Below are 13,195 nucleotides of genomic sequence, written 5' to 3' on the forward strand. Positions count from 1 at the left end.
ACCCTGTAGGTGTCATGGCGGTTAAACATCACACTCATAAATGACACACAAAACATGGCTGACGTGAACCTCCACGCAGCACTTCTTAACACCTGAACAGCACATATTCATAACTGCTGGGCTCTGTCAGTGACTCAATCCCCACATTTGTTATCACATGTGACATCATAGCTATGTCTCAAAATCCCCTCCAGGTCCTGACATGTCCTCTTTTATTCTCCTCCCTGTTTGTGTTGATGTGAAACTGACAGAGAGAGAGAGAGAGAAGAGGGGGATTCACATTCCACGGCTGCCTGCTGTCTGTTTCACTTTTTCAGACGCAAACATTGTTGAATTAAGGCCGATAAATAATCTCCTCCATGTGCTCCGCTGCTCTCTAATTACTGCAGAACTCCCTTCCTGTGACTTCCCCTCAGACTGTGCTGCTGTTCTCCAGGATTTTTATCATCCCTCCCTCCTAATCCTGTCTCGTTCTTTTGTGGTCGAGGCAGAAATCTGGAGAATTCTTTGCAGTGACCACACCAAGCTCCTCCAGTCACATGCCCCTCTCTCTCTCTCTCTCTCTCTCTCTTTCCCTTCCCGTCCTTCTCCTAAATAAGGAATTACAATTTGAGTGGGGAAAAGGAGAAAGAGCGAAGGGGCGGGTCACAGAGTGAAACAAGAGGACCTGAAGGCGTATCTCTCTCTCTCTCACCCCCTCCCTATCTCTCTCTCTCTCCCTCTGTTGAATGTGGTGAAGTCATATATTTCAGACAAGGGGTGTTTGCTGTATTGATGTTGGCAGTCTTGTACAGTGCACTCTGCACTGTGTTGTAAAAGTTAGAAGAAGAGCGCGAACGCAGCAGCAGCAGCAAGAGCCCAACAAATCTCCACCTGTGTCCACCTGAAGTCCACACCACCACACAAAGTAAGTGAGCACTCTTTGCTCTTCTTCTTCTTTTTTTTTTTACTCCTCATTCATCAATCTCAGCGTTCTGGTTTCTCACTGGCAGTCAAAAGGTTTCTTTGTCTGGCTCGGCACAGGAAACATGAAGAAGCAGTGTAATGTATCACACACCCCACCCTCGCTCTCTCGTCTCCCCTTCGCTCCTGCTCATGTTTGACGCAGGCTGAGCGCTGGGTTAATGTTTAGTTCCCTCTGTGTGGATGTAGATGTTGTCTGACTGAGCCACTTGTGTTGTGAAATCCTGTTTTCTTATCTACCCGTTTTTTTCTGCTCTCAGCACTCCTCTCGACAGGCCTCACGGCTCCAGGGAGGGAACTCTAGGTTCCCTCTGTGAAATCTCTCATCAACATGTGGCCATTGCTGTCTAATACCATGTCATTTACTTGTCTGAGCACCAGTCTGCTGGTTTCAAGATACGGCAGCAAAAGTCATGCGTGTGTGTTTCATTTGTACACCACTGTAAAGATTTACGTGCATGTAAGCGCTTCGGACTGTAAGATAACTCAGAGACGGGGACTTCAGGTGGTGTCGGTATCTTCAGTGATAAGGGTGAAAGACAAGTTGCTGAATTAACAGGAACACTGTAAGAGATCATTTACATGAGCTGGTTTAACCGTTGGGATCCATCGCAGAAAGGTTGAAAGCCGCTTGCCGCTCGAAAGTGAATCACACGTCAAACTATGAGTAAGGATGGCATTGAGTTGACTCAGGAAGTAACCACTGACGCAAGAACGAGAGATCTTGAACCGGATGACAGGGTGAGTTACTATGATACAAAAGTTGAAGAATTTGGGCGGAGGGGGTGTGGGAGGGAGGGGGTGGTGAGGAGATGGGGATGACGAAGTTACCAGCAGCAGCTTGAGCAAGGCATTTAACCCTCGAATGGGACGAGCAGGAGCCGATCAGTGGGCGGACACAGAAGATGTGAGGAGTGTTTGCTCCGAGTGTGTAACGGTAAAGCAGAGGACTGAGGGAGATACAGACTTTTTGGGTGTCTCGAAGAGATTAAGTGCTCAGGAAATGCAAGAATCTACGTAAGACACTGAAGAAAAGGGGAAAAACTGAAACACATGATAGGTCTCCTTTAACGGAAAAGCTCACGTATGCTCAGAAATAATAATTGAGTGAGAAAGTAATGTAGTTAAATCATTACACGCTGGGATTTTCCACTTTATTCTGGTCGGAATGATGTTGGCGAAACTAAAAGATTACAGTGTGGTTTTCACTGCACCCGAAGCACTTCTTAATAAAGAACACAAATAACAAAATATCATTGTTAGACAGCAGGTTTGAGCGATGAGTGCATAACAGAAGTCGCATTGTGTTGAACAGTGAAGTGTGCAGAGCAGCGGTTCATTCATAAAAGCTGCACATTCAGACGCGTCCAGCTGGAGTTCACCGCTCTTTTACAAATATATCGATTGTAAATGAAAAGCTGTGAAACATCTATGAGCAATGCATCAACCAACTCATGATGCCTCTACTTATATCCCATATTTAGGGATCCCTGTGGTTACCTCCCATCTGTTCATCGACAGCCTCGGTTCTTGGTCAGTGTGACCCTGTGATTACGAGACGTTCCCAGTAAACACCAGGTCGCTTCCAGATCATGTCTAAAGTGCGTGCGTCCACATGATCCAATAAAACACACACTCGAACACCTGCACACAAACAACCGAGCTTGGATGGATGTTATGCCACTTTTACAGTCGCGTTGAGTGTAAAAAAAAAAATCCTGCTAATGGCAGACGTGCTCGAAATGCACAGTGCAGGGAGGGCATGACATAATCTTGTGACATCGAATCAGCGGCATGTAATCAGAGATCAAGGTGCAGAGGGTTCATCCTGAGAAGGTAGCTTCTTTGGCTTCATCACGCCCACATGCAGAAAAAAAAAGTGATAAGTCCTGATGTTCGCAGCAGCTGGATGCTCTCTGGGCGTGCAGGGACACCGCAGATGGATCTCGTGCGATTGGGAAAGCGAGGGCTCGAGAGTTCGGATGTTTAGACATTTACTTCACCCTTGTTGTTGGTTTTGGAACTGCTGTGACCTCAGACAATGGACAGAGACACAAGTGTGATCTACGGCAGCTGTGGAGATGATTTGTCAAACTATCAACACACATTGTGTAAGACTGACAAGCCTCTGTTTTGCAAGAGATGTAGTATGTGTGCCTGCCCCCCACCCCCACAGGACAAAAGTGCTAAATGCTGTCTATTAAACTCAGTTCGCCTGCGGATAGAAAACACAGATTCTTGCACAAATGTAAGCCTCTGCGATGTCTCCAGTCTTTTTGAAAAATGCAGAGTTTGTGTGCATACACTCAGGGAGGAGGTGGAGAAAAAGTAGGAGCAGGGGGATTTTCCTATCAGCTATAAACATCTCCATATGTTATCTGCCTCGCTGGAAATTCAGGAACGTCAGACTGCGTTGTGTAACACAGTAATTCAAGATCTGTAAAAGCAATAACCGCAGCGTTATCACGCACCGTCTCGTACTTTCATGATTTCACAGGCTGGATGTTTTTTTTTTTTTGTCACTTAAAGGCCGTTCCCATGGTGAGCAGTGGTGTGTTGTTTTGTTTAGAGTCTCTATATACATAGTTACCTTTGTCAGGAAGGGAAGGAAGGAAGTGACAGCTGAACGAGCAAACAGGATGCAGGGAGCGGGGCGGTCCTGCCGAAGCTGACAGGAAGCTCGTACTCGCATTAATAAGTCGCACAGGCCGACTGTAATTGCTTGCAGGGAACAGCAGGGTTGTAACTGTTGAGGACGTTTAAATTTGTTTTAAACTTGGGTTTCAACCGTGTTAATTAATGGCGCTGACGTGGTCTGGAGAGCAGAAAACACAATGCCTCAATCTGTGAGCGCACAACACACAAGTTAGTCGTTAAAACACGTGCACATCTTTCCATGATGGTTAATAAAGACGATGAGGAATCCCCCTTTAATTAAATGTGCTCGGCTCTATTGTAGAAAAACAGATGCACATTTATACGCACCACCTAGCTGGAGCCTGAGAGGCAGAGAGTTCAGAAGAGTAAATACCACTTCCACATTTGTCTGTTGAATAGAAGGCTTAGCTTATCTTAGCTTAGCTTAGCATAAAGACTGGAAAGAGGGGGAAACAGTTAGCCTGGTTTTTGTCCTGTTTTTACACTATGATGTGCAATGAACAAGACTTAATGTGTTCATTTGTGAGCTTTGGAGGTGCTGGTTAGTAAACCTGGTTACCTTCAGATAAAGACAGGGAAGCTTTCTCTCCCTTCTTCCTGTCTGTATGCTAAGCTAGGCTAACAAGCTCCTGGCCGTAGCTTTATATTTAAAACAAATGTCAAGTGTCTTCTCACCTAACTCTCCGACAGAGTAACTTTAACCAAAGACATCCAGTGAACATGTGATTACCAGACATAATTTGGTCACTCATCCTGAAACTTGAAAGGTTCTCACAAAAAAAAAAACAGAACTCACAATAGAAACATTCCCGCACACATGAGGAAATGAGCAACTACAATCCTATTTGTTCTGATTGCAGGGCTGTGAATGTTGTTACATCTGTTTAACATCCATATTGAAACGGACGCAACACGCTGCCAAGGAGTGAAGTTTGCTCAGCTACCAGCGTATCTAACACCAACTTTCCCTCCCAACAGGATCAACATGGCAAACAAAGGTCCCGCCTACGGTCTGACCCGAGAGGTACAGAACAAGATTGATAAGAAATACGACCCGGAACTGGAGGAAAGGCTGGTGCAGTGGATCATCGCCCAGTGTGGGTCTGTAGTCGGCCAGCCTGAGCCAGGAAAGAGTGGCATCCAAGTCTGGCTCAAGGATGGATGTGTGAGTGTTAGCCCCGCTTACGTAAATACAAAAGTGAATTCATGTCATGTAGATTAGAATTAGAGGAACCTTCCTTTTCTGTGTGTGTAGGTGCTTTCTGAGCTCATCAACAGCCTTTATGCATCCAACAAGCCGATCAAGGTCATCAAGAAGTCCGGCATGGCCTTCAAGCAGATGGAGCAAATATCTCTGTTCCTGCAAGCCGCAGAAAAATATGGAGTCACCAAAACTGACATGTTTCAGACTGTGGACCTCTTTGAAAGTAAGCCAACAAGCACAACTCACAACAACAGTGGTTTTGCAGTATAAGTAAAGGAAAGTGAAGCTGTGCTCGGTGGTGAAGAGCACAGATCTCGTCCTTATATTTAGCGTGGGCTCCGTTCACGTGAGATTGTTGCATGTCTTCAGGCAAGGACCTGGCTGCTGTCCAGAGGACCCTGATGGCTCTGGGTAGCTTGGCTGTGACAAAGAACGATGGGTGCTACAGAGGAGACCCCAACTGGTTCCATAAGTAAGTTCGAACTGGTCAACCTGTGGAAAGTTGCTCAAACAAAAGAAGGTTTCATTTCAGTGCCGAGGAATGACACTGTAGACTGAGATGAGTGTGTTTGTGTGTGTGTGTGTGTGTGTGTGTGCAGGAAGGCCCAAGAGAACAGAAGAGACTTCTCAGACGAACAGCTGGCCGAAGGCAAAAACATCATCGGCCTGCAAATGGGCACGAATGCAGGAGCATCTCAAGCTGGAATGACGGGCTACGGACGACCCAGGCAGATCATCAACAACAACCCCTGAACGCACCCCCCGCGGAGACACTCCTTCCTCTGTCCTCTCAAAGGCCGGCGAGGACTGAGAAACTCTGACTCTTACCTTGGCCACGAGGAGGAATGTAACCTGACTTTTAAACTGGACCAAAAACAGGAACCAACAGGAAGATGTGCACATATACAGTACAAGACACACACCGTTAACAGCACGTGTAAACAATTAGACAAAGAGAGAGTAAATCATAAAACATATTCTTTCTTTAAGGATCATTTCAGTCGTTTTGCATGTTTTAACCTGCTTAAAAATACAAATGTGTCTCCCATTACCTTCCAACCATCCAGAAGTTTCACTTCTTTTCAGTTCACTGTAAAAAAAAAACAACTTGCACAGACTTGTCACCTGCTCAGAGAGCAGTAATCCATCACATTCAGTGTTTATGACTGGTGAATGATGCATTCAAGGAGACTGCGATATCTGACATTTGAGTATTTTTAACAGATGTGACAACAAAATTAACCATCCAACCATCCAACGTCTTCCCAGCAAAGATAATTGATAAAGATAAAAGTCAATTGTTGTATGTGATGAACAGCTGATCTCAGACAAGTCTCAAGTCTCGTTTACTGTGTACTGGAAGCAACTGAAACATGGAAACATGGTGAGCACAGATTTTGTTCACAGATCAAGCAAAACCACCTTATCAAGTATCAGTTTAATAAGTTTAGTGCCTGGTTTTAAACAGTTTGAAGAAGAAAAAACAACTATGGAATAAAGTCATGTGTGTTGTACCTGCTCTGTTGCACGATTGATTAGATGCTCTCGTTTTACTAATTTCTAATCAACATGTTGAACCTTATTCTTTCCAGTGTTTAATACAACATTTATAATGACAATGATTTTGAAATAAAGTTCGATTTACCCGGAAAGAAAGCCTCTTGTGTGATGAACACATTAACTGGGATGGTGGCAGACTTTGTCCACATCTTCTAATAATGCTATTGATCGCGCAACGTGCCAAAATCACTGTGCTGTGTGACTCTTCATAGCCTGGTGGCACCTGGTAAACAGAACGAGAGATTATCTCGTGTACATAGCAACCCTCAGCAAACATGTTTGAGTTTCTGCAGGTAACTATAGCGCAACGCGTAGCTGTGTTTGTTTTAAACTCGAGCTGTGCTCCGCTCAGAGATAAGCAGGCGTAGTAAAGTCTACATACAAAAAAAGAAAAAAAAAGAAAAGAAAAATAGGCAATCAGCCTGAAGGTGGGAGGAGAGAAAATGATGGGAGGGAGTGATGATGGGTGGGGATAAAGCCTGGATTTTTTCCTGGCTAGGCTCATGCCTGGTTGGATGGAACCTGGAGAAACAAGGGGGATTCAGAGGAGGCCTATCACTGTCTCCTGCCAAGGTTTTGTTTCTGCTGTTTTCGCTTGAGTACCGACTAAGCTGTTCAGCATGAACTGACTCAGGAAAAAAGGCAGGAGATGGTGAATAAACGCAGGAAGGAGGAAGGAGGAGGAAGAGGAGGAGGAGGAGGCGGAAGAACAACGTTTAGGTCTGGTGAGAGAAGGAGATTATAAGAAACAACAGGAAGCTGTTTTAGAACAAGAAAACCGTCCAGATGGGAGATGAACAGGGGGGAGAGATTAAGGTGACCGGGGTCAGGTGGAGCGGAGGTCAAGACAGAACCGAGATGTTAAGAAGTCAGAGAGCGTTTCCAAAAAAGGAGAGATCATCGCAGCAGGAGGGCAAAACAAAAGACTTCCCTTTCCCCTTCCTTTTTTGATATTTCAACAGGAAACTGTGTGTGTCAGTTCTGACACAGTGGTGTATAGCAAATTATTGCAGAACAAGTTTGGATTTAAGTGGAAACAGCAGTTGAAAGTAGTAAAATTGACAGGATCAAGACGAGTATACCACCACGTGGACAAACGTATCGTTTGTTCTTAACATCTCGGTGGTATACTCGTCTTGACCCTGTCATTTTTACCATTTTCAAAATAAAAGCATTCGAAAACTGCTCCTCAGAAATCCTTGACTCATAATTATATCAAATAGCTAATCAAGATGTTTTTTCACAGCACCACACTTCCTCTGTTTAACGTCCTCAGTATCACAAGTGTTGCAGCACTCGAGTCTCTGCGGGACGGCGGCTGTGAACTCTGCTGTAGTTCAGACGACGATAATCACCAAACGTCTTTATTATTTCAGCACTCATGTTTATTTCAACGCCGAGCACGCACAAGTGAGCTCCTCGAGTCTCACACTCCTCGACACATCTGCCCGAGTTTGTCTCGAGTGACTGTCAACGTATCCGTGCCAGCTTCTGTGTCCCTGCATGACATTTTTTTTTTTTTTTTTACCCTCTCGACTGTATCCACAACAAACATCACTGCCAGAATCATTTTTGTGAATCCATAAATGATTCATGGTTATGTTCTGTTTTTTTTGTTTTGTTTTGTTTTTATTTATTTGTAGGTAGTGTTACCATGTGAACAAACTTCAGAAATGTGTTACACTGTTGTTTCATCATCTTTAGGGGGAAAAAAAAAAAAACGTTGATAAAGATTTCTTCATCATCACTGTGATAAGGAGAACTGCTGCAATGCTGACTTATGACTTTTACTCCATCACCTAAAGACTGACTGAGTTAACAACCAGCGCTAACTCCTAGTGTTTAGGAACCGGTAACTCATTATCAATTAAAGGTCACGTGTGCAGGATTTAGGTGTGAGGTTGCAGGTTGCAGCCAGGTGAGCGCTCTTCCTGCACTAACACTCTATCTTCCAGACATGTCCGTTGAAAAAAAGCCAGTATTTGGTGTCTCCGGTTTGGGCGACTGTAGAGGAAAAAAGAAGGTGACTGATATCAATGAGAAGAAAACTACAATTCCCATCATTTGCTCCACAAAGCCCTGCAGTGGAGCTGCTCAGTAGCGCACTATGGATGTGCTCTCTGACTCTGAGGGGATGACGGGTGTGTGACTATGTAAATGTGAAGTAAAGGTTGGCGTTCATGTACAACTGATAACTCATATCTCACCTCTGACCTGCTGGTACAAGAGGCAGCTGAAATTAATGAGACTGCACAACACATTTGTCACATTTGAAGTCAAACAAGCTAAAACAAACACATCACTCCTTTATTTAAGAAAAAAAAATGTCTCAATCTTTTACACATTTCTACACCTAATTTTTAGCAGAGCACTGGCGCCCGACCTCCTTGACGGCGGAGCTAATTTTTTTATTTTCTTTCTCATTCCATTGGGGTTTTAAAGAAAGTGTGGAAACACCAACACACCACTGGCCTCACTGCAGTGGAATGCACTTCGCTGCCATACAGGGGCATAACAGGGCTGACGATACGCCTCGAGGTTAAAGAGGTGGCCTTGTGACTTGAGAGATACCAGTTTGAATCCTCAGACTGTCTGCGAAAATGCGAACAGGGAGGCTGATGTAGCACCTGCTCTTTCGTCACCAGCTTCCACTGTGCTGTTGAGCAAGGTCAGGGGGTCCGAGTGGTTCCTAGAGGGCGAACTGAACTCTTACGGGTCATTTAAAAAATAGAAAAACGGGAACTGTATAACTCTGTAAGTTCTCAAAATTTGTTTTCAGTTGTGTCTCAAGAGGAATGATGCAATTTTGCACACTGGAAACAGATTTAGGAGAAGTACAATTTGTACCAATGTATTCACCACAACAGACACATAGCAGTAGATTTGTGTAGTTTATGGTCCAGATTCCAACCAGTCAGGCTGCAGTTAAGTAGACTGATCCCAACCTCAAGATTGCAGTATATTAAATGGACTATTTAGTCTGATTATCAGGCAAGAACTAATGCTAGTTAGTTAGTTCAAGTCGGTATGGTAGGACACCGATTAAGGCATCTGAGTGACGTGATGGAAAAAGCTGTTGCCAGCTACTGCCGAGACTTGTCTTCAAACTCTGGCAGCAGTTCTTCTGGCTTATTACCAAAACACAACCGGTGGGACTATCCTCCGAAGGCCTGGAGCCGACACGTACACACAGCTGTGACGCGGGACGCATTCTCCGATGACGAAATGTATGCCAAGCGGAACCAAACGGACCCATGCATGTTGCATATCATCTTCAGAAAAAATACCCAAATCAGACTCTGTTCAGCCCCAAGAGGACGCACATTTAAATTCAAGTGGCAAAGCCCTCTAGTACTGACAGGTGCAAAGGAGGAAGTCAGGTGACCTTATAGATGGACAGCGTCCAGGGAAGAGGTCAGAGTCGATTGTCAACAAACAGCCCAGTCTCCGGGATATAATGTTAGCAGTAACATGTCTGCATCCGAGGTTGAAACTTGTAGCAAACGTGTCTTATCACATTCACATTATATGACTATTAGCCTTCATGTCTTCATGTGGAGGGGACGGCGGTGTCGTTATAATAGCCAACAGAGCTGCCAAACAACTAACCATCATTCAAGTCACACCACTGGATATTTTCAGGGATGCCTGTGGATATTTCAATCCATTTTTGTGGCAAAAAAATAAATGAGTTTGTTAAGGAGACCTGGGGTTATTTGGAGCTAGTTTTGTTGCCGGCTATTTTTCCCACAGGAAGTCGGACCGGAGCAGGAGCACAGTGTTGTGCCTCGACAATGTACAGTCATAAAGTTTGAAACAACTGTAAAATATATAATCTGGTGATTGGAATGAAAGGTCAGACTTGAACATGGGAGACAACCATTCGTTTCCTGTTTTTGACGGACAATCAACTGTGGGGTTTTTTTTAACCGTGCTGTAACCATGACAACAAATCTCCCCTCACCTTACCAAAGTAGTAACTGGATTCCAAATCATAATCTTTCCTTAAAACTAACCAAGTCATTTTTGTGCCTAAACTTAACCAGACCTTGTCATTTGTTGTAAATGGCTTTTTAGTGGTAAATGTTAGTTGGTGAGAAGCCAGCCGGGGACCAACCACAGACGCTTTGTATTGTTATTTGTCTCAGAGATCAAGAAAGGCGCTCTGAAAGCTGGGTGTGGAACTCCATGACAAGGATCCATATATAACTCCATCAGTTGATGAGGATTATGTGAGACTGATCGAAGGCTTCGGGACAGCTTATAATGGATTCATTTTGGTTCCCTGCAGCACACGTGATACGAGCACCAAGTCAATTTGAACAAAGGTTACCACAATGTCCTTTAAAGTGATTTACACCTTTTCCCTAGAGTAGAGCAATTACACTATTTCAAACATTGTTTGTAGGTCTGAACACCACACAGCTCACGCAAATCTCTGCATCATTTCAACAATACTAATCTCGTTTTACAATGGAGTGGTAGATGAGGAGGGAATCCAATTTTAATTTGCTTTGTGGGGCGTGTTTGGTTTGAATGAAATGTCAGGAAGAGATGCCAGGCCTGCGGCTATGAGTGACACCCTCCTTTTTCAAAAGTCACAATGCCTTGTAAATAAATCGTGAAATGAAAGGCGAGGACAAGTGAGAGGAGTTGTGGAATGTGAGATAAACAGAGAAGAGGTTTGCTTTGGAAATAAGCCTGGTTAAGACCCAGCGATTGGTTGTAGACCGAGACAAGGCCAAAGGGCAGCTTCGCCAAACAATTACTTGCACTGAACTACATTTAAACGCAGATAAGTCAGGCATTAATTGACAGCAAGTGCAGTTTTTAGGCTGCTTTGTTTTGTATGCAGCCGGGTTGATGTCAGTCCAAGGTCATCAAGTGACGCCGCAGAAGACTGCAGTCAAGAAAATGATCGCCCCAGGGGTGAAAAGCTGGAGAAGTGAATAGTACAGCCTGACCTGAGACCTGCTGAATTAGCTTCAGGGCCGAGACAATTATCGAGAGGTGCAGTGCAGAAATCAATGGGTATAAATGAATTTCGATGACCTGGTCGGGGAATAGAGGGACCCTCTGGAATTCCGAGGCAGAGGTGGGGTTAGACAAGTGGTGCAGGTAAAAACAGCTTATTGTGCAGCAAATGATGAAGCAGATTGGTTGTAATTTTTGCACCGTAAGCTCAATGTCGAGGTTGTTTCAAGGGGTAATTTAAAGGAGATATCCTCCACGCATGAGTTTATGTACCTATGAGATTGAGAGTGACTCAGCTGAAGACTGCAGGTTTGGAGCCTGCATGGATGTCACATCAGATATAATGACGTCGCCTCCAGGCTGAGGCTAACATGAATGCCTGAATGTGTGTGTTTGTGAGTGTGAATGACTCATTGGCATGAATATGGTCGATCTGGAACCACAGAGGAAGGTGGTGTGGTATGTGGTATTATATATCGTCAGCTCTTTACATGGCTGCCTTGAACGATGAGAGGGGTGAAGGAGGTAGGTCACAGGAGTATCGGTTATAAACGGCTGGTAACGTGAGCCAGGAAGCAGATGTTTTGTCTCGAATCCGTTGGTTTGAGGCCAGATATCGAGATTCGAAAGGTGAAACCTCAATTCAAATACCACGTCAATTCAGATTCTTCACCTTGGAGAAACACTGCTGTGGTTTTAAACCATTTTTTTTAAAGGTTTTGCTTCAACACTTTGTGCAGCTGCAATTTATCACCTAATTATTCGGTCATGACAGTCTTTCACCTTTTGTCTGACGATAGCTGCTGCAGTGAAGCTGTAAAGTGGAAGGAAGTGGAGGAAGAGGGAGGCAGAGGAGGAATTCCTCAGAGAAATGTGGCTTTTTATCTGTACACTAATCCTGGGATCAGTCATGTGAAGTCATGCCTGATAACATACTTGCTGTTGATGTATAAAAACGCCTCCCTCAGTCACAAGTAAATTGATGAACAGATTATGAACTACTATGACGATAAGAGCACGACGACTCACACAACTCTTTGATCTCACTCCAGTGTGTTACTACGGGCGAGAATGTGCCTCACATTTCATTTTTATCATATATCCATCTTTATGAAATTCTAATAATCATCAGGGCTATAATCAAATAAGTAAGAACACAAGACGACAAATGTCATTAGACTCCACTTAGGAGTGCGGTCAGCTGGAGGATGCTGGGGATCAGCTGCAAACAGAAGCACATTTCAAACAAGAGGAAACTGAAGTGTGGTTACAGGTCTTACGGAGAGCTGCTGCATATGTGAAAAAAAGATGTATAAAGTTTTTTGTGGCTCCAGATAAAGCTGCATTAAATCTGACGAACTGCCTCTGGAGATGTCGCTCAGTGGCTGAGTTGCATCGTGGGTAATGTAGGCACTGGTCTAGCTTTGCACTCCTGTAACACTGTTAAACTCATCATAAACATTTTGAAAACAATTGGTCGAAGGCAATACAGCAGAGCCAGCGATTGCCTTTTAAATTCTCGCTTTCTTCTTTCTTATCAAAACACGATGCCCACATTACCCAAAATGCAACTGAGAGTGACATTACTGGGGAAAATCAAGATCAGCTAACGTGCCACTTCCTCTATTCTTTAAACTACATGTATTCTTTTTTTCCACATATGCAGCAGTACTACCCAAGACCCTTTGAACTCACTTTAATATGAGAAACTGGTGGCGTTAGCGCTTTGAAAAAAAAATCCCACAGTCTGTTGGTGACAGCAAACACAACATTTTGATGTTTGGCATTAAAAACAGCATAAAAACAAAAGTGGGAAACTCTTAATTCCTTTATCTT

General features: G+C 44.0%; 1 protein-coding gene across 1 annotated transcript; it reads left to right on the forward strand.

Annotated features, from left to right (window-relative positions):
- Positions 1-735: 735 nt before the first annotated feature.
- LOC119031718 (transgelin-like) lies at positions 736-6,481 on the forward strand. Its single transcript, XM_037120368.1, has 5 exons — positions 736-907; positions 4,600-4,786; positions 4,877-5,048; positions 5,195-5,297; positions 5,425-6,481. The coding sequence occupies exons 2-5, from the start codon at positions 4,607-4,609 to the stop codon at positions 5,576-5,578; spliced, it is 609 nt and encodes a 202-aa protein (XP_036976263.1). The 5' UTR covers positions 736-907; positions 4,600-4,606; the 3' UTR covers positions 5,579-6,481.
- The last annotated feature ends 6,714 nt before the right edge of the window (positions 6,482-13,195 follow it).

Source organism: Acanthopagrus latus, chromosome 13 (genome assembly GCF_904848185.1).
Source record: "Acanthopagrus latus isolate v.2019 chromosome 13, fAcaLat1.1, whole genome shotgun sequence".
In the NCBI taxonomy this organism is placed as follows: Eukaryota; Metazoa; Chordata; class Actinopteri; order Spariformes; family Sparidae; genus Acanthopagrus; species Acanthopagrus latus.